General features: G+C 40.1%; 1 protein-coding gene across 9 annotated transcripts in view; it reads right to left on the reverse strand.

Moving 5' to 3' along the window:
• Positions 1 to 22278, reverse strand: part of cadpsb (Ca2+-dependent activator protein for secretion b) — a 64359-nt gene that overhangs the window by 5822 nt on the left and 36259 nt on the right. Inside the window, exons 10-28 of one of the 9 annotated variants that reach the window (XM_065954780.1) lie at positions 22084 to 22192; positions 21784 to 21996; positions 15983 to 16119; positions 15549 to 15736; positions 14645 to 14746; positions 14488 to 14551; positions 14266 to 14389; positions 12994 to 13062; positions 8877 to 8983; positions 7704 to 7733; positions 5558 to 5714; positions 5307 to 5448; positions 4442 to 4603; positions 2987 to 3142; positions 2711 to 2858; positions 2518 to 2592; positions 2202 to 2285; positions 1855 to 1887; positions 1566 to 1673 (exon numbers count right to left, since the gene is read on the reverse strand). In XM_065954780.1, coding sequence (XP_065810852.1) covers positions 1566 to 1673; positions 1855 to 1887; positions 2202 to 2285; positions 2518 to 2592; positions 2711 to 2858; positions 2987 to 3142; positions 4442 to 4603; positions 5307 to 5448; positions 5558 to 5714; positions 7704 to 7733; positions 8877 to 8983; positions 12994 to 13062; positions 14266 to 14389; positions 14488 to 14551; positions 14645 to 14746; positions 15549 to 15736; positions 15983 to 16119; positions 21784 to 21996; positions 22084 to 22192 — 2208 coding nt within the window. Of the gene's footprint in view, positions 1 to 1565; positions 1674 to 1854; positions 1888 to 2201; positions 2286 to 2517; positions 2593 to 2710; positions 2859 to 2986; positions 3143 to 4441; positions 4604 to 5306; positions 5449 to 5557; positions 5715 to 7703; positions 7734 to 8876; positions 8984 to 12111; positions 12145 to 12993; positions 13063 to 14265; positions 14390 to 14487; positions 14552 to 14644; positions 14747 to 15548; positions 15737 to 15982; positions 16120 to 21783; positions 21997 to 22083; positions 22193 to 22278 lie in introns of all 9 variants that reach the window. The other 8 variants (XM_065954782.1, XM_065954787.1, XM_065954781.1 and 5 more) reach the window with 8 other exon arrangements.

Genomic DNA, 22278 nt, shown 5'->3' on the forward strand with positions numbered 1-22278 from the left:
TCTAGAGCCTGAACAATTTGAGTTTTTCTTCTTTTAAAAAGATATGGATACCAATTTAATAGGGAAAACATTAGCCAATTACCAATTTAGCTGCCATTTTAGGGAATTTCAAACTGGAATGAAACCCACAATTTCCTGTGTGAGTGGAGCAAATCTGCCACAATATTAATACTCAAAGGGTTTCTTAGATACAAGAACTTTATAAAAGAACACGCACAAATGTTGTATTATCAACAAATACTAGTGCAGCTCATCATATGCTTAATGTTGCTGCCTGTTGCGGAAAGTATTGTAAAGTGCTGGACAAACTAGTGATGACAACTAATAACCCAAAAACATTTTGATCCTGCTTTTCATTTTCTGAAGAAAAAAAAAAACATTTATTCCCATAGGTTATTATTAGAAAACATTATCGCATTTAAAAGAAATGGTCAGGCTCTAGTTTTGTCAGTCCAAATGTCTATTCTCCATAAAATGAGTGTTATTTTAATTATGAGGAACGCCCTCAGAAGCTCCTGTACTGACAGTATTGGCTTGTAGTTGAATCAGTATAACAGGGTTGACAGTGAAATTCTTTTACATTACAAAAGATACTTATGTTTGTAGGGCAATCACTCTATAGGTTTTTCTTAAGGGTATAAAGTGTTTTAGTACCACAAAGCTAAATAAAATGTTCACTCATCCTGCACTTGGGGGTTTCATATTTTTTCTCAAAATGTTATGTTCCTTCACAAACAGTATCTACAAACTAGTGAGCAGTTATTTGTTGTCCCTTACAATCAAACAGTTAGTGTTTACTTTACATCCAAACTGGTGCAAAACATTCTGAGAAAAGAGTCAGTAAAAATGAAAGGTATTTTGTGATGCAGTGAAGGTTTTCTTTTGCCTTTCTACCTTTTCAAGTCTTGGAACTGTAAAGATTGATCCATTTTTGATTCAGCTTAGGTCTTGACACTCAGGTTGGGAACCAATGCTCATATGGACATGTCAGCCTCTGAGTTTGACATCATTCTCTGACTCTGGCCCATCCAGCAGCAAATCCTTCACCAAACATTTTCAGTTCACAGAAAAACTGCATGGGTGGTTCACTGTGGAGTGAGGCCGAGCAGGCTGAGTGTCTTTTATTCAGGAGGCTGACATGCAAGGGCTGACAAGGGGAAAGTATCTGGAAGGTTAACGATGATGATCCAAATAATCTACGTTAGTGTGCTGGCTATAGATCGTTTGGTTCTTCCAGAGAGCACTGCTTCAGATAATCCTTTTTTTGAGAATGCTTTTATGGACTCTTTGTAAATAAAAGATTCCTTTTTTGAAACACAAAGGCCCAAAAGCACTGTGGTGATGCACACCAGAATGCAGAGGGCAGCAGCTAAAGTTCAGAGAGAAAAGAGACAGAAAGAAAGAGAAAAGTCAAGAGTGGTAGAGGATCAGAGAAGCCTCTTCCGCCAGGTTGAAATACATTTCCTGGTCTAAAAAAATGGGACTTATCCCTCTCTGCCCTGTTGTTTTGCCACATTTTGAAAGGCCCCTCCCTTCTTGTTAGGAGGAGACGGCATCTTACTTACATCAAATAACCTTTCTATATACACCTCCTCATTGACCTTATCACGAAGAATGTCCTGAGAATGGCGCACAAAGGTCACGTAGCCATCGGCCACGTCCATCCCAGGTTTCTGTAAAACAGAACAGGGTCAGGGCTCAGAGGATAACAAACACTTAAACATTACTGTAGTCAAGAGGCAGAAAAGAAACACCGCTGATGATTAAAAAGAAGGAGCTTTATATTCAGCTGTATTTAGAAAATATTCAGACAAGCTCATAGTACACAGAGAAGTAGGGTGTTTGGGCACTTACGGGTACATCCACATATTTTGAGGCAGCTTTCACCTGAAATCAGAGCAAAACTGTCACAAAAAAGGCTCAGAGTTTATGTTGTAATGTGTATACTAGAGCTTACACTAAAACTTCATGTTTGACAAGTATGAGCTGGCTCTCTACAAAGCTTTTTTTTTAACAAAAATAAAAACATGATATTTTACAATAATACAATAACACTTTAGTAGAAAGGTACATGGTTATCAGAATAATGATTGAAACTGATCTAACATAAAGTACAAATCGCTTGATTTCCAGAAACAATTCTGAAGATCCTAACTGTTGGGGAAAAGGAGGCAGTGACATTAACAGAAGCTACATCTCACCGTGAATGACATGAATGAGGAGAAGAGAGTTCCTTCATCATATCTGGAAATCTTAGCCAGCACTCCCTCCAGTATGGCAACAAACTGAGAAACAATGCAAACACTTTAGTGAGACTGAGACTCTGCAGCCGTTAAGAAAGAAGATATGTTGTCGTAAGTGAAAGTCTACGAGAAACTGGAACTATGACGAGATGAACATTTCAGGGTATTTCAGTCTGATTCTTAGGAACTTAAATCCTAATTTGTATTTAGCATTGATGTCTTCTTTTTATGATCAGTTGACAAGTACGGTAATGCTTTTTTTTTTTTGTCTCACCTTTGCAACCATGAGCTGAATCATGTCTTTCACGCTCTCCTCGATCAGTTCATCGATTTGGGAGGCGAACTGTTTCTGCAAAAACAAAAGGGAGAGAAGTTGACATTCATTTCAAAATTATTTTTGTACGAATATTAAAGTCATTATTTATTTATTTTGACATGTCATTTCTATCCCAGGGGAAGATTTTTACCTCTTGGCCCATCTCCATTGCACACAATTTGGCTGATTGGTCCTTGGCATCCACCATCACATTGAACATGGTGCATAATGTTGGAGAAATGCGGAAATCTGTTGACTTGCTGCTCTTTGTCAGCTTGGACTCAAAAGCCATCCTGGTGCTGAAAAAGCCAGTGAAGTAAAAATAAAATGTGACATATTCACTAAAGGCTTCATTCTCAGCATTTGGTATGTCATACCTCGAGATATTTTGTCAGTGTTCCTCTCATACACAAACACACAATCATACCGCTTGACGCAGTTCTCAATCATGTTGCTCGACATGAGCTTGATGCGACTCTCAAGGTGTTTGGCGAACTCATCCTCAGGCCAGTGCAGGTCTCTGATGAAGGTCTGGAGGGCATCCAGCTTCCAGAAGAGATCCTCTGATGATCCAGAGCCGTTACTGTCATTAACCACACACACACACACACACACACACAGGTCAGAAGACAACGGTCAACCTGCTGGAGGGAGGAGGTGGGAGAAGTAAGGGAAAGGTTGGGGGGGTCGGGGTGGGGGTCGGGGTTGGGGTCGGGGTCGGGGTGGCAGGTGCAGAGGAGGATGCTGTTCCTCCACACCTAAACACAGTCAGATTATACTCCGTATACCATAAACTGACTGATCCGTGCAAATGTATGTTTGTTCAGGTGTTTGCGGACAGTCAGTGTATAGGTGGAACGGAGCGGGTAGGGTGTACTGGAACAAATCAATAACCATGCTGTAGAGTATGATTATTGACCGGGATGTGAAGTGGCCACATGCAGGTAGAGTCACTGCAGATACAGCAGCCAATCACACTGTGTGGGGAATGGAGAAGTGAGGAAGGGCATGTAAATATTACACTAATGGTGCAAGTCTGTTTCCACCAAAAGGGTATAAATACAACTTTTTAAAATAAAGTTCTTCTTCATCACAAGCCCTCTCTCAACATCCATGTCCCCAGGCTGGTTGGGTCCCCTGGGAGTGTTACTAAAACAAACCATGCAGACCTTTTGGGGCACCCTGTGTAGAGCTCATTGGGAAGATGCTGCAGGAAAGATGTGGCGTGTGAAGAGGACATGATAAAACAGAGAGGATCTGAAACCTCTCCATGCTATCATCTCCAGTCCAGCACGTTATTTTTCCCTCCCAATCGGACTACTAACAGGTAGTCAAGGTCAGAGATGAATCTGAGGCCATGAATGAGCTAAGGTACGCTAAAGATAATGTGTGTGGACAACAACTCTGGGGAGATACATCTTTGATTGCAAGAACATCTTGCAAATGTTTTCAAATGGGGATATCTTTTTTTTTTTTTCTGTGCAGTAAATCCCCAAATCGCCTATATATATCAATGCATATATATTTTGGCCTGTATCTCCACACCTCAGCTCAACTGCATGCATGTTGAGACAAATGAGAGCATTTCAGTGTCTCATTTTAAAAAGCAGTACCCCATCTACTCTAACACCTCTCAGAGCGCTCTTGGCATGAACATGGACGTCATTGTGGAGGATTCCCACGAGAGAAAATAAACCATATTGATCTTTGTTAATATAGATTTGTATATCACAACATTACCTCTCCTCTTAGAGCTATACAGATTTCATTTTCAGAACTTTTCTTCTTTAAATTTTTGAATTGACTTCAACTGAGAGCATCTTCATACCAAGGCAGTCTCTGCTAGCTTAATATTTCTAGAGTGAACTAGTTGAATACACACTCAGAGTCATATATAGCAGCCATCCATGACGGGGTAGAAAAGCTAGGCATTTGTGGAAGGTTAACTGATAGTCCTGCTACTGGCACTGGCAGATTTGGTACTTTGGGAATTTGGAGGTTCACATTTGGTAGATTCACATTGGGCAGATTACTTGTTAAACTCCTGTAGAAAAGACAGACAAAAGAAAAAAAAAAGAATCCATAACAGGGGCATGGGAGCTGCAGAAAGCCATGTAACACTCATCATAAAAGTAACACAAAATCTGAAATTAGGTCAAGACCGTAAACACAAATAAACGAGACTGACAGTCATTGTCAAAGACACATAGTACGAAGACTTTAAGAATAATAAGTGGTCTGAACTCAGAATGCACACACGTACATATATTGTATTAAATGCAGTGAGGAGAAGAAGCAACGCAGTACTGAAATTATAAATAATAATACTGTAACAAATCTTAAATAATAAACCTAGAGTGTGAAAGCCACATCAAATAAATTATAAGAGCAAAATAACAGACTGGAGGCTTTTGTTTCTGGAAAGATGTCAAAGCACACATTATGAAGGTTAGTTAACACAACAAAACAACAGAAATATTAGCTGGTGCCCTGACCCCAATGTGTTGGGGAGATAATACATTAGACTATTTTCAGGATAAATAACCTCTTTCTCTCAGAGAGAAAAATAGGCTATTCAGCCCACTCCTGGCTCATTCTCTAACAGTGATCCTACAGGAAGCCCGGGTGAACATTACAGCTGCTCTCCCAGATTGTTCAGTCTCCACGCAGTTGGTCTGTCATCTGAAAATAAAGCCTCGCATCGCCCACCATCCTACAGCCTAGCTTTATAGACGGAGGCTCCTTACTTTACAGGCTCCCAGGACTCTCGGTCAAAGCCCTTGTGAATTGACTGTGCGATGGAGGACTCCATCAGATCCACATATCTAACCACCAGAGGAGCATACAGATCCTGAAGGTGTTTGTGGAACTTTCCATTGCACAGATGATCTGTGGAGAGAGAAAAAAAAGGGGTCGACCAGCAGTTGATATTGTCTTTGTGTGAGCCTGAAAACAACTTAAGTGGATACTTGGAAAAATATTTGCAGTAAGAACTTACAGTCCATCCGGAGGAAGTCGTTGAGCAGTTGGAATAGAGGGAAGCTGTCCCAGCTCTCAGGTGACTGGATCTCCAGGGCGGCGTCCATGTCGACGGCGTAGAGGGCCAGGAAGTTTTCTGCATGCTCCACCATGAGGTCCGTCCACCATGCAAAAGCCTGGAGACACAGCAGGAAGGACAACAAACAGGTGAACAAGAGCTTCATGTATGAGATGAAGTGACACTATAAATGAAAAAAGAAAGGAGGGAATAATAGAAAAAAACATCAAAATTATCTGGTCATCGAAAACAAATGTATGTGTTTGCTTTATCTATGTTTGTGCAGGTCAAAGGAATAGTTCTACAATTTGGGAATTTGCTTCTGACTGAAATTAGATCAGATGAGAAAAAAAATGAGCCAAATTCCAAAGTACTCCTTTAAAAATGTGTTTATTCCCCTCAGTTGTCTAGATGTAGGAAATAGACTTCATTCATGAATAGTGAGTCACTGTCTCTTGCTGTAGGTGAATTCTTGGTGGATATTTTCCTCTAAACACATCTCAGGGAGGAAAGGACTCACCATCACATCTGTGCGGATAGTTTGTGCATTGTGTGTGACAAGTGTGTGTTTCCGATGGCATACTCAGAGACAGAATCCACTGCTCTTACTGATTAGGACTTTTAGGGAATCAATTCTGGATTAGGTTTACCCGCAGCAAAAGAATCGGACTGTAAGGGTGCATGTTAAATTCATGACAGGGTCAATCGAGCTAAGAAAAAAGGTGCTTCTCTCATGCAAATGTGGAGCTCCCTGCATGCGTTTCTCTCAAGCTAAGAGATGAGGGGGGTCCACCATTCACATCACTGACAAACCCATAGCCCGCTAGATGCGAATGTGACTCATGCACATTTTTTTTTTTTTGGCTAGACACACCGAAGACTGCAGCACACAGCATCTTTAGCGTCTGTTCCAATCATTTAAGTAAGTCTTTGAGATTCAAATGGACGTTTTCTATCACAGTCAGGACCTCCCCGCCCTTTGGTCAGCAGAAGTACAGTATAGCTGCTTTGCTGGCAGTCTTGGCTTGGCTTATTTTGTTTTTCATTCAGACTAAAATGTTGCCAAGTTTGTTAAATGAAGCGTCCTCGTTCTAAGTTATGCTGCATGCTTTATTTTACAGCTGCTCAGTTATTTTCCCATTTGACTTTAGCCCCTACTAGTGGCAGCCACTTACCTGTATACTTACCTTCCCACTCCCAACATTTACAAAAAAACCTTGACAGTTCTAGTGTTAGAGAAGCAGGCAGCAAACAAAGCTCTTCTCCATCACATTCAAGGAGAGAAAGTATTTTTCGCGGGGGGGTTTTAAGGCGAGGGCTGTCAAACGGACACCAAAAAAGCTCAAAGGTCGGTTGGCAGGATAACCCCAAACCTTTGATAGAGTTGAGGGACACATTCAGGACCCTGAGAGCTCTATGACAAGCCCAGTGTTTAATCACGCAGCCTACAATGCCGCATCAACTGATGCTGAGGGGGAAGGAGAAGTGGCATCATCTACTGGACATGCACAGGGCGTTATAGGAGGTTGCCATTCAACTTTACTACAGTACATACCTCTTTCCCCTGCTTTGGAAGTCACCATTCATATGACAGTGTAAACACAGGAAGATGTACAGAACAGTAATGTTTTTGAGGCATTTTTGGGGGGTAAAAAAGTGGGTTTTTTAAAACTACAGTAGGAAATAGACAGCAGGGAGAGATGGAAGAGGAGAAGCTGGGGAAGTAATGCTCGAACAAGTGTGGACTGTGAAATAAGTCGTTGGATGGAGGGGAAACAAATGTTTATGGTGGATCAAACTTCAAAGGTTCACATGGAGCATACTTTGGGGGATTTATTGGTTCAACATGCTTTGTGAGAAAGGAAACCTCTTCATGGCCCAATGAACATGCTTTATGATCACAATTATGTTGTGCAAGCTACAGTGCTTTGAATCATTTAAATAGGTTTACTCTCACTTTTATGCCTACAAACCCACCCATTTGCTACAATGTCTAAAGAGCTCAATGTCTGCCTTGAAAGGTGCCTGTTGCCATAGTGGCGCACATGCCATACAGGGGGGTCGTGATGAGGACTGAGGAGGAGAAAAAGAAATAAAAATACTGTACCGATTGATCTCCAGAACTTGTGACTGCCGCCTGTCAAGCATATTCAGAGAGATACAATAAATCTGCTTTATCTGTATTTACTAAGATCACATTGGATCACCTTCAGATCTACACAACTTAACATGCTCATCATGCTTTCCTATCAGCTCAGTGTTCACAGCAGTAAACAGAGTACGATGAGAAACTGGTTTAGTGGTGGAAAGAAGCAAAGTACATTAAAGTTAATGTGGAGCTACTTTACTAGAACTGTTTGACTATAATATATCTGAACTTATACTTCATACTCCATTACATTTATCTAGTTAATTTAGTTAGTAGAACGTTTAAAATTAAGGATTATCAATATGCTTACAAAATAAAATGTATTGTTTTTGACTAGACCAGTGCTATTCAATGTGTTTGATCACTATGCTGGTGTGACTGAATTACCCCTCTAAAAGTTGCAGGTGATTTAATTTGGATACTAAAAACTAGGTGTTTAATAATTCAGTTGTGCCATATTTCACAAAACAATTGAGAAAGAGGGGAAAGAAACTATCTTGCCTACATTCCAAATAAATATTTCCCACTACTGTTATAACTCTGATGCATTAATCGTCACAAACTGAAAGTCCTATTTTCAAATTCCTGCAGAATACTTCAAGTACATTTAACCCCTAATACTCCTGTACTACTGGAAGCTGGACTTCTGGTGATGTCTTTTTAAACTGTTGAACTGACACTTAAGTTGAAGATGGGAGTACCTCTTCCACCACTCTCTATATTGTCTTATTATAGAGCACACAGACAGTTCAGTGTCTGTTTACCTTTCTGTTTATTCTGTCTACCTAGAATAAAATGTCACTATTTTTTAATGCCTATAGCAACTCTGCAGCGCTGAACTATGAACTGTGATTCCAGCAAAGAACTGCACAGGTATCATTTTCTCTCTAAGTTACCGTCTCTGTTCAAACATCACGCTTTGATTCTATGCAGGCATGCTTTGTCAAACACCAATTAAAGCTTTCCTTAAATAAATTAATCTTTGAAATTGTCTTTTTTTTTCAGTCAGCCATAGATGAAAGCTGTTTTATTTATAGAAAACTGATAATAAGACTAACACCCTGTTGTGGGGCGGAGTGAGATAAAAGTGAGCGTATAGAGGGAGAGTGGTTAGAGAGGGTTCTCACTCACCTCCGCATGGTGTTCCTGGTTCTGCTGGAGGACCTCTATGACTAACTCCGCCAGGCGAATTGTTTCCTCCAGCTTTTTGGCAGGCGTGACTAAGCGGCCTACGTTCTCTGAGACAAAAGGATGAGGGTGAGGGATGAGTGGTTAGTCAAGCACAGAGCAGGATTCCTTGGGAATTTTTTTATTTTTATGACTATTGAGAAAGATTCTTCCTGTTTATATTTTTGACTGTTTAATAGAATAATAAACACAGTGCTTACACTGTGATGTGGAGCTAAAATATCCCCATTACAAGTGAAGCACGTTCTCACTCATATGCATTTTGAGTTGCATGACATAAAGCAACAGAGCTGATGTGTTCAAAGGTGTCAGGCGCAAGAGTGGTGACGCTGAGATGGAGGTGCAATGTAGCATCCAGAACATGCATAATGTGAGGCAATACTGAATAAGGCATCTGTATAAGGAGCTGTCATATGACATGGTAAACTAAATATACACACACACTGTAAAAATAAATCATTACTTTTGATTAAAGGTTCCCATTCAATTTATTTATTTTCATTAAATTAAATTACATTTTTCTTTGGGTTTTCTATTCATAAAGGTCTATAATGTGAAATAAGTCAAATCAATTCTCTTTTTTTCATCATTTATTTATGTTGCTATAAAATGAAATTATATTTAAAAAGTAACACAAAATTCAACAATATTATAAAGAGAGAGACAACTTTGAATAAAATATGTTTGTTAAAATTGTATTTAAAACATTAAAGGGATACTTCACCCATTTGCATTAAGCTTTGTATCGTTAGAAACCTGGTGGTATTTTTAAATGGTCATGCATCCCACCCTCATTTTCCCCTGAGATGAGAAATCTTTGTATTTCTAAGTCTGAAAAGGAGCTTCCAGTGGCGCAAAAATCGTAATTTTGTGTCACTGGAAGCTGTCGTGGTTAGCGGTGTGAAACTACAATGCTAGTTCCTCATATTTTCAATCACTGAAGTTACAGACCAATCACAGATCACTCACTCCCAGAATCGAAACTTAACATCCGCCATATTGCTTGGAAGCTATGCTAACAGGCTGTATGGAGAAAGCTGATGATGGCGAAAAAATATAAATATAGCGGCGAGACGGCTGCTGCCAACAGCCCGGTTTTGTGTTTTGGCTGCTGCAGCCTTCCGCCGCTGGCCTCCAGGGCCGCCGCCACACAAGACCGGCCTGTCGGCAGCAACTGTCTCGCCGCTATATTGCTATATTGCTGGCCTCCGCCGGCTGCTGCCAGCTCAGCAGCCGAGTCATAAGGCCTGCCTGTCGGCGGCAGTGAGGACGAGGAGCCCGGGTCGGCTTGAGCTGGGGCGGACTGGTAGTGTCGGTGCTCTCACTGTTTGCCTATGTACACTGACATAGAGTCTGTTTTCTGACAGGAATTTCCAAGATCAATTCTAGACGAAATCTCGGAATCAGTTGAGGAAATTGCCTTATGTGTTGAAGTAAATATGTCTGTAAATGTTTTTTTTAAATGTCTGTTTTCTTCTTAAAAAGCATTTAAGAGTGCTTATTTTATTGTTAATAGCCTAATGAGTGAGCTTAAATCTCGAAAATAAATTAAAAAGCCAAAAGAAAATTGAACAGGTGACTGCATATGTGTTTTAATGAATTATTTTTACAGTGTGATTAGTTTGATATGGAATCCATGGTTCTTTTCACACTAAAAAGGGATTTGGCCCTCTGTCGCTTATTTATTTCATAAGACAGTTACATGTCATGAAATGAGAGATTTCATACGACTACACTGATGTGTATACAATTTGAAACAACATAGAACCAAATGGCTACACAGAATTCAAAATAAAAGTACATAGAAACAGAACTCAACATGAAACAGAAGTGGTCCTTGGACTGTGACAATGGGTCTGGAGATGTTTTATTTCAGGGATCATTGTTTTAGATAGTTTTAAAATATTCAGATTTAGGCTACTCTTTCATTTCTTTATGATTGTTTTAGTTTCAGGAAATCTAATGCTGCATGACTGAAGTCATACTTGAGGCGTTGCCTTCAGAGACTTGTAATCGACACTAATGGATGGATCACATGGACTTGTATTACAGGAACTATATACTCTGTGGTCATAAATCCCTCTGAGGGGGAGCACTTGGAACAAATGTGGAAAAGGTTTGTACCATGGTTTGAGATAAAAGCATAGCGGGCCTTTGTGGTTTCATAAGAACCATTTATGTAGACGCAGTACAGTGTGTGATAGATCTGCTGTTATATAAAGAATTATAGACTGCATTGTTCAAAATCAAAACACTATTTTGTCCGCTGGATCGCTAAAGACCCCGTTCACCAAAAAATCTACAAAAAAACAAACAAGAAAAACAAATGTTTTAAATACGTCCCTGATATTATTTAGTCACGCACATTGTTCAGTTTCCAAAGGTTCATGGAATCATTTTTGCTACGGATACTGCAGGATTTGTATCCTGATGTAAATTGTTGTGTTTGAGCGTGTGTTGTGCATTGTTTTAAAAAGATTTGACATGAACTAAACACTTCAGTTTCAACAACCAAATCACCACTTTCTGCATGACTACATGCCACCAATTAAACCAATTGTGTCATTTGGAGTTTTGCTAGACTGACCTTTAAGTGTCTAAAATAAAAAGGTTTTTTTTTTTTAATTCGGGGTGATATGCTTCATTAATAACGAGTAAAGAGTACGATATGTTTATATATTTTTTTTCCAGTGGATGAAGAGGGATACATTCAAATGTTGCTACTGTGGATGTTTTCCTTTTCTTAATTTTACATGTTGGGCAAATATGTGACTTTTTCTTGTCTGAAGGAGATTGTATCACTAATTTTTCATGCAAACGTTTTGCATTAATTTCTTTTACAACCCACTAAAGAACCATGTAGTTTGAACACATGAAAACTCAAAATTCACACACAGTCTTTAACAACATCTGTAGTGATATAAAGTAATACAATCTCAAAGTATTGACTTTATAAACAGAGATGTTTCAAACATGCCAAGACATTTTAGACTCTAAATAAATGTGTATATTAAAATTATGTTTAATGTACTTTATGGGAGATGTGCTACAGATAAACTACGTGCATGCATGCATGTGTTCCATTAAGTAAAGACATACAGGAGTGCAGGGATTGGTCTATATGTGGGAGCGTGTTTGTGTGTATTGTGCTTAAACTACAAGCTAAACATGAGTTCACCTGGATCCTTTTGATCCTTTTGACCTTTCTCAACTTCAGCGAGAAAAAAGGGAGAGAAGAGATAAAGAGGAGATGTTTAGAATTAGTATGGTTCTAGGGTTATTTACACGTTACAGGGGAGTTTGTTGACCCTTTCAAACAATCTGCTGGGAACAATGTCAGCTCCAGGGAGTGGGGTTTCTGAGCAACAGACAAACGTCACAAACACACAGTAAAAACAGAAACACTGAAATATTAGCCTGTGGAAAATTAAAATAGTGATAAGATGTTTGTTAACAGACATTGCTCAGACTGTTGTAAACAGTTAGAACACATAGACAGTTGCCAGGATCGTAGACAGGACACACTTAGAAAACTTTATAGACAAACAGGAGCAGCTGAATCCATACATCCTGCCCCGTCCTGATCTCCCCATAAAATAGCTCTATTGACAGATGTTCCTTCACTTTCTCAGGTGTCACGGTGGTTTTAAAGCATACCTGTTCGGCACAGCACATCACTGACACATGATCAGACCGAATGACTGGAGGAGATAACAATGTAAGCAATGTAAAAATGCATTCAAGTCAAAGGAACGGGCATCCAACCAAAAGAAAGAAGCTTACAGACCAGACTTCTCATTCATGTCCATCACAGACAGATGGTTCTTAAAAGAAAGGACTCCGACTGATTCAGTGTGGTACTGTTCAGATCTCTCTCGACCCGCGCTCTCCCCACTCACTCTCTCAAACAAAAAGCACAGATAAAAAACAAGCATGGCAGCAGCAACATCTCTGGAGAAAGAGGAGAGGAAAGAGGTGTGGGGGGGGGATGAGGTGAAAGAGCGCTTGAAAGAGGGAGGAGAAGGGGAGAGGCTGGGGATAGGATGATGAAGGTACTCACGGATGGTTAGATCCATCACTTGAGACGCCAAGCAGAAGACAGGGTGCTCAAACATTTCCCTCCTTTTCCCTATAAAAAAGGATCGGGGCATGCAAGAGGCTGGGGTCAGGGGTGGGAAGGCTGAAGGTCAGAGGCTGATGGGAAGAGGGCTGTCCAGGTGAAAACGACATTCTGTTGGGCAGGGGGCCCAGTGCAAAGCCAAATGTTTGGTTTATTTCGAACCAGGCGCCTCACAAGGACAGTAAATTCACATGACATGGCAAGATAGTAAGGTTTAAATCCTTAGTATCTTTAGCACCCTGGGGGATTTCTATTAAGACATAAACAACATCTGTTTCTATGTCAAAATGCAAATTGAATGCATTTTGTGGTTAAACTGTGGGAAAGACAACACACCAAAGATTAAGACATTTCTAAATGTCTAATCGTTGCTGTCATTTTTGTGCAAGAAAGTTCATGTTGTTATGTCTTATAAGCACATGCAGGTGGCTGATACTGGTTTGTAGATGTTCAATCCCAGCATTCCTTTGGTTCAAAGCCAATAATCACATATTTAAGAGGTTGGAATAAAGTGATAACTCTGTGGGAGAGAAGATAAAGAGCAGAGCAGACAGAAAGGGAGAGGGAGCCGAAGAAAGCAGTCTTTGGCAAGAACAGAAGACAGAGGTGACAGGAGAGCTGCTGGTATTTCAAGGCAGGGGTGTAAGAAGGGGGAGGGGAGAGTCAGCTGGAGGAATCAGAGAGCTACATTGAGATAGTAAGAGAAGGGGAGTGTGCTTCGACTGGGAGCTGGGAGTCAGAGAGGACATTCAGTTAAGCTGACATCATAGTCCAATCATCGTACGGTGTATCAGAGGTCAAGATACTACACAGCTTGACTAAGATCAAGGCAAAGCGAGAGATCAGCACATCAACAGATTTCAGGGCTTTGAGTTTGAATGCATTTTTACTCACACACCTCTACACAAAAGCCAACTTGACCTACAGAACAGCACAGAGCTAAAGCAGGCCTGAAACAAAGGAGAGAGTTATTGCACTGAGAGACAGAAAGTGACCGACAGGCTGTCACAAATCATTTGGGATATATGGACATAAATAACCAGATACCAAGTGAATTTACCATGTGTATAGACATAAATAGCAGTTATAAGCACAATCTAGTGCCGAGATAAAAAATAAAAAAAAGTTAGTCTGGCAATAGAATTAAACATTTAAAATGTGGTGTTAATTTGTTATTCCACACACCATTCTAATATTTTCTGTTCTGATTACCTTCAATTTTAGCATATTCTTGAATCCGCTGATAGTTGAGCTGAGCGGCCTGCTCCAAACATTTGCGGATCACCCCTTTCACTTCTTCTGGTGGGACTGGGGTTACGATGTCCTTCATCAAGACCTGCAGGCCACATTTAAGAGGAAATCTATCACCACTTGTAACTAGATCCCAGCTGCTGTTTCAGGAGGTGGAAAATGTTTGTTTTTATGTATACAAACCCGTTCAAGCAAAGATAAAGTGGCCTTCAGGGCTCCCTCTGGACGACCGAAGGGGAAACAATATCTGCAAGAAGATGTAGACACTGAATGTAAAATCAAAACAACAACAAAAACTTAGTAAGATTTTTTTTCTGTCTCTCTGCGTGTTAAAAGTCACCTGAAATTTACAATATTGTTTTCCAATATCACACGCAACCGCTCCTTGATGTCTTCAAAGCGCTCCTTCTCGTCCACTTTCACTGTGCTCAGCCCGTCTGGCCTATGAGGATCACATCCACATGCTTTAAACCCAGCTGAACCCCTGCAGAAGTTCAAGTTATGCAACCATTCATCTCAGACACTCAGTGTCTGAAAACTCCCAGCTCCAAAGGAACTGACAGCTAATTGTTTCAGGTTTCTTTCATAACACCCCTTGTGTTACACATACAAGTAAAATAACAACAGCTCACCTTTTTTGCCCTTGAATGAGAGGTATTTTGGAATCCTTTCTCTTTCTAAACTTGAACATGCATGCTCGTTTAGAGGCAGTTGGAGGATCTGGGCTTTGGGTGCTCTTTGAGGACTCTAGGGCCTCATAGCCCAGCGGCCCCCAGTAATTGCTGCCCTCTCTGACTTTAACGGACGCATGGGAGGATGAATAATATCGACAGTGAGAGACTATGGCAACAAAGGACAGAGAGAAAAAAAAACAAAGAAAATGGTAGAAAACAAAGAAAATATGTGGAGACAAGCAATAGATTAACAACATAACATGAGACACAAAAGGCTAAAAAAAATGTTAACATAACATAAAAGAAAAATAAACAAACACAAATACATTAAACTAAAATAGATGGAAGACAAAAAAGCCATGGATTCTCTGATGAGGCTAACTATTCTATTCTGTCCTTATCCATTGTGTTTCAGAGTTAGTGCGCCTACCTACTCTATTTATAAAAGGTTTCAGATTGCCTTAAGGAATAAACTTCATAGTTACACAGTCATAATATTAATTGTTAAAATCCTGTCCAGACATGAAACCCCCAAAGTAGGAAGATGTAAAAGAAGGGATTAGGGCACACCTGTTCCCATGGACATGGGAGGCACAAAAAGCAAAGCTGTAGTGAAGAAGGGTGGGGTCAATGATAGCCCCAATTTCTGCTCTTTCCAGTAGATCACCCAGGTAACACAGATGTCTGTGACAGCCTCGAACTCCGTTCCTGGCACAGTACTCATCCAGGACAAACACCTGGCCTGGGCTAAACCATCCCTTTTTAACAGAAACAGATGAAAATCGTATTAGCGTACCAGCTAACTAAACAGCCTGCTACCATTAAAGTATTATGTTGTGAGGTTATAAACATAGAATGTATAAAAATGCGTTTTTGTGTGTTATTTGTTGCTGAAAAAAAAGTTAAATGTCATGGCTGTCAACTCAGTTGGCATATGGGGCTCCTACTGTACATCCCTGTGTGCATCGGATTAGTCAATGGTTGTAATGTGCAGAGAGTCTCACCAAGCAGCAGAAGGTGTCGTTGAGCCTGTGGTCCAATGTGAGTCGCTGCACCATCTCAAAAAGCGAGGCGTGGTCAAAGCTACAGGGGTTAGCGGAGATAAACTCATCCATGCCATGTTTCTGAGCTCTGTCAGCATCTATCCAGCCAACGGTACAGGGGAGAGAACACGGTTCAGAGGAGAAGACATCAGTGGGGCAAAGGTGAACAGTGAGTCTTCGTCACAACACAGAAAAACCAGGGATTTTTTTTTTTGTGCTACTTCTAAGGGCAAATTATAAACACTTACAGCTTACATTGTCAACTTGCATTGTGTCAGACAGCGTAAAGAGATTTGATGTATTAGTGGATGAGATCCTGTTGATCATCTATTGTATGTGCATGCATGCATCTTCATTATGTCACAGTCCATGATGCTTTTGCAGGAAGAACTAATCTTTCAAAATCCAAAATATGTCTTAAAAAGTGCTGCTTAGATGCATTCTTCTGAATGTATTCAATAGATTCTGCCATTCGCGATTGTTGAATGTCACTCAGGTCCTGACAAATATTGGGACGTGTGCTAATAAAAAAGAGAACATGGGAAAAGAATAATTAATCCATACAAAGTGCTTATTCTAGAAAAAGTTGTAAAAACTAGACTTTTTGATTTTTTTCTCCTTTTATGGATTCTAGAAAGTGGTTTTCTTTCAGACTAATTTCTGGTCTTGCTTCATAACTTTTTAAAATTATTTGTATCATGAGACTATTACAAAACTAAACCTGTTCTGTGACTTTTATGGATAAAGTAAGTGGAACTAATAACATCATTTGGTGTTAAATAAAAGGTTATGAAACTATAATAAATATGCATGATGAAGACATTGCTGGAATAACCTTTTTACAAATTCTCTAGAACACAAGCGAAGACATCTACTAAATAAACACACCAGTGTTTCTTTAGCTGGAATTAAATTAACAGCTAGCAGCAACCGATTGATGGAAACGGGGATGATTCCAAATAGATAAAGAGATGCAGACATGTCCTCAGTGTGAGTGACAGGTGTCATGTCCATGAGACACTAACATGAGTGATGATGAAATGTTGGGTGGGAAGTGGAGGCCTGATCTTGGCTGAGAAAGGCTGGGACACCAAATAGGGCACAACTGACATCTGACAACCCCCACAATAGTGAGTGGTAAGGGTAGAGGATGTAATAGTGGAGCTAAGCATTCACTCACATTTTCTACAGTAGGATAAAAAGGGAACCTACAGAGGGTTAAACTTCAGGAAATTAGCTTATTTGTACTCCGGTCTGAGAAGGAAAACCTGAGAGACAACAAGTAAAATGTAGACGGTAGAAATAGGAGATTGTTTGAGGTAGAGGGACAAGACAGGTAAAGTAAGTAATTATGTCAGAGAGTAGGACAGTTAACATGTAGGGTCTGGAAACACTGAAAGAAGACAGTAAAAGACACCCAGTGCTGGATGAGAGGACAGTGGCAGGATGGAAGAGAATTTGGTGGGAAAGACATCTTTTGTGATAACAAGACAGTGTTCACTCAGATAGGTGCTGGACAAAAAGTGATGACCACAAAAGGAAGATCCACTCGGGACCAAAGTTTCAAAGGAAGTGATGTTGTGGACCAGTTTTAAGAGAGTGAGAAAACATCTGAAGAGTGAAGAGAAGGTGCCTGGGGTTGTTGGGCTATGACATATAGTGAGTGGGCTACATCTCCTTTGGCTGGATTCAATGAGGAAATATGTATTTAAGTCCAGAATACAGTCAATACTACAATTAAATGACCATGACTTTGGATAACCAGAATGACTTCAACCATAAACCAAATAATACAATTCCTACAGTGAATAGGTACTTTTTGCATACATATGTAAATTATCACATGCCGGAGAACAGTGTGACTTTTCATAGAGCTTTTAAATGTCATGCACATCTGCAGACCCATTTCCAAATTTGCATTTTTATCTTTTTTTAGCCATTCCTTGATTTTTTTTTGTAATACGCATTTGCAAGTTGACAATACTTGAATATGTTGCAGTGTATTCATGATCTCTACAGAGCACACTAACAGGCATACCACTACTGGAGAACTCTAATAGGGTAGCAATACAATTTGGTGCAAGTACATGGGTAGATAGCATGAAGCCGACAGAGGCAAAACTGTATCATTCTCTGGGAGATGGGGGGGAAATGAATGAAAACTCCTGTTTCTTTTTTTTGTACAAAAGTATGGACACATGACACAGGTGTTCTCCTATTCAGGCAAACAAAGGGCAGTCAAAAGAAATCAAAATGAGATCTCTCCTTGCTGGAGGTGTTAAACCGGTCTAGCCTCTATCTACAGGCCCATCTACTGCAGGAGGAGAAGGGGGAGGGGGGTCCGGAGTATTGTATTGTAAGAAGGGGCGGCATTAGCTACTCCTTTTCTTTGGCATTCAGAATACTCCGCATACATATTTGCCAACTCTCATGGAGAAAAGTTCAAAGAAAAGAACTCAAAACATTTGGGCCCTCTGAAGTAAAGCACGGGCAAGTGTATTCAGAAATTTCACTCAACATGATATACATTTTGAATAATAATAACTGCAGACATCATCTTTCACACTTTACCTACATCTCTAACACTCTGTACGTTTACAAGGCGCTTTTTATATGGTCTCCATATTATCTTTCATATCTGTAATTAATGAATCCTTAGTAGTCTTTAAATTGAGATCATTCTTGTTAAAATTACACATCAAATCTTTTTTCCTAAAATGACAAATTTGTGTTTGCTTCCCTAAAAGTATTTTCATACTGCTTTACTCTGAGGGATCCAGTCACCAATATAAAAAAGAGAGAAGGCAATTATGCAGTTACAGCTTTAATAAATAACTTTAAACAGTACTAAGTCAAATAATATGTTCTCTTAATAGAATACATGCATCCTATGCTGGCACGGATGGATGCTTATATTTTGATCCTCTAGCTGAGGTTGTAAAAAAACAAAAAAAAAGTTATCAACTAAATATCTAAGACATGAGGCGAGACGTGAAAAAGGAGAAGAGGGGAAAGAAGAGAGAAAGAACGTTGCATTTGTCAGATAATCAGCGGGGATTATCTGAGCTGTGCCGGCTACAGGGAAGCACTTACCCTTGAGTCCAGCTAGAAGACAGCAGGGTAAGAAGGGACAAACCAGAATAACATAAAGACTAGCAACAAGGCTGGAGGAGAGCAATCACGAGAGACCCTGACCTAGCAGCTGCATTACTTAAGAAGGGTACAGGCAAAGCATGAAGAAGAAAACACAACTGAAAAACAACAACCTATACCAACATGAGAGTTTGTGGGCGGTGGTGTGTGAGTACATGTGAGGTTATGTGAACTTTGACAACAGATGCTGAGGCATATTAGAGACAGACAAAGAGAGAGAGAGAGAGAGAGAGAGAGAGAGAGAGAGAGAGAAAGACAGAGAGAGAGGGAGACAGACAGACTGACAGGAAGAAAGAATTAACGATCCTCATCACTCCACTGCAGTTCTTTTATTCTGAATTTTGGACATGTACTTAAGGAGTCAAGAGCTACACGATACTGTCACTCAGGTTAACTGCGGATCAAACAGAAGGCTTACTTTACAAAAAGTTGTTGGCAAACACATACACCGACTCGATGAAGCGAGTTTTATTTCTAAAAGGTGCCTGAGTGTTTTTATTTTCAAGGGAAAGAGACTTATGAAGGTCCTGGAAAGTTAAAAGACATAAGCACTTAGGTGAAATGGTGAAACATCATAATTCAAGTAGGACATTTGATCATACTTTACAGGAGCCCTTCTCTGATTACATACAAAGACATGTCAGTTAAGCTGAACACAAACAGCCCACAATGTTTTCAGGGGTTTTGTGCAATCGTGAAAAGTTGTTGTTAGTCATTCTTAACATGTAATAGAAGGTACAATGTGAACATTTATCTCCTAAAGTGTTTGTGGGGTTTTTGCTAATTCAGTAGTACAATGATAGGATTTTTATGGAAGCGTATTGCATTCACATGAGAAAATTAAATTCTTCTTTTTTTTTTGATTTACAAGATAATTATCTCAGAATTCCATTCTATATTTTATGAAAAAATGTAATTCAGCACTTTTTCCAAACAAAAGTTCCTAAGTTTCACCACTTAGACTATTACGTTTTATATTGGTTTGGTTTTGGAACGTGGGGAGATACTCGTGTCTTTAGTTAACAAAAATTGTATTGATATCAGTTTGTCAACTTTGCATGAAATCATCATCTACTATAAAACTGGTTATTTGAGAAGGAGAAGAAAAAAGTGAGAATTTGTGCGGACCACTTAGAACCTTCATAGGCCTCTTTTCACCCCTTTTCAGTTCACTGCAGCAGAGTCAGGAGGGCTGTGTATGTTATGGTCCCAGTGCCATTCAAGACCACCAGGGGGTGAAACATGTACGCGTGGTGTGCCACAATGTTTCAGGGAGGGGGGAGGAGATCTGTGCCACTGTGAGGAGACTTTGAATGGCAACAGCTGGCATCAGAGGAGTCAACTAACCACAAGAACGACCACATACTGGACAAAGAAACCAATGGAGAAACAACATAGAATTTATGTGATAGGATTCTGAATAACTGATCCAATTCATGTCTTTTAGTTTAACTCCAATGATATGATAAACAGAGAGTGAAATAAACTTGGGGCTTCTACATTTTTTGTTGAAATTGTTCTATTATCATTATGACTATGACCCTGGGTTTCCATTAATTATCTTTAGAAATAATGCCAATTATTTGTGGACAATTAAACCAAAGGAAAAATAAAGATCTTGCTCGTAAGAGTAAGACATTAAATATTCTTCAACTAAAAAGGTGCACACAAAAAGTCATGTTTATTTTTTCTGAATAGCAGGATCTATTATTGTGGATTGGTTAAAATGTGACATTAGCTTAAGAAATGTCAGAAATGTCTACTTTAGTGTTGTTGTAGGTAATAAAGAGCTACCCTCTCCACAATAACAAACTGGCTGAGAGCACAGGTAAAAAATAAACTTGAGTTTATACAAATTGTGTGAAGAAAATGTATTGTCGGCAGAACTAACGGTTAAAAATATAGTTTTCCCTTCTTTAATGAGGGGGGACACAAACGACGGTTACAACAGAAGTTGGTACAGATGCCACACTAGTGTAGACAGTCTTACCTTCAACTTTGCTACCTGACCTGTGGGCTGCTTAGAGGTGCAAGTACAGTGACAGATTGGTTAAAACTTGGTTGTCTGGCGTGACCGTCTAAAGTGAAAGGAGAATCATCTGAGAAGCGGTCTCAGAACCTCGGCTGCCTTCACAGCTGCCCTCTCAAGCTATGGCTGGATTAAAACAGGCCTGAAGTTCAGCAGGAGCAGCACACTCGGACACTGATGGTCTGAATTAAACCCCAGCAGGCTTGAATGTTCAAATCTTATGTGTGGTGACCTATTTAGTTTTTATGAAAAGTTTCCATGCCATATCCTGCTGCTTTGTGATTACAGGCTTTTTTCAGTTTGATTGTTCCTCATGAACAGATTGATGGGAGGGCATGAAGTTGCACCTTTAAACACTGTGGGAGTGGTGACAATGAGTGGAAGTCCATCAGATGCTGGAGGGATCTGTGAGAAATCAAGGCATGTGTGTGCGTGCTTGTGTGTTAGTTCTACCAGCACGTGTCGTGACTGCAGTGTGGAGCGCATGGCGTGAGACATTTATGGGTTAGAGCTTTCACTGCTTTTGTGGATGAAAACTGCTTTCTGCTTAAGTGGCCGTGTTGTATTTTGGGCTACTTACAGAACTGAGAAATTGGTGCATCCATCTGGGCTGAGGCACCCCCTTTGGAGTTTAGTTTCTGGACCTGAGTGGGTGGGACGGGCTTGTGGGACTGTCCAGTGGCACGATACATGGCCTGGACCCATAGGATGCGGTCCTGCTCATCATCACTGGCAAAGATCACAGTGTCGCCTTCCTTCACTGCATTAAAGAAAGCCCTGCCACCATCCAAGCCTGAGATAAGGGGACATTATAAAAATACAATTGTTTAGTGGTTTACAACCTGTATGTACCTGCAGTGACACTGTGTAGAGGTCTCACCTGGCTGAGGGTCACTGTAGTCCACAGTATACCCGTCCAGCTGCAGAAGCTCCTGTGGTTCTGACTTTTTCTCTCTGTAGCTGCACATGGCAAATGTATACTGACTCACCTGCAACACAAAGGAGTAGTGATCACTTTAAAGAGACGGAAAAATATCTGTTACCATATAGTGTTCTTTTGTTGAGTAATGAATTT

The sequence above is a fragment of the Labrus bergylta genome, chromosome 5 (assembly GCF_963930695.1).
Source record: "Labrus bergylta chromosome 5, fLabBer1.1, whole genome shotgun sequence".
In the NCBI taxonomy this organism is placed as follows: domain Eukaryota; kingdom Metazoa; phylum Chordata; class Actinopteri; order Labriformes; family Labridae; genus Labrus; species Labrus bergylta.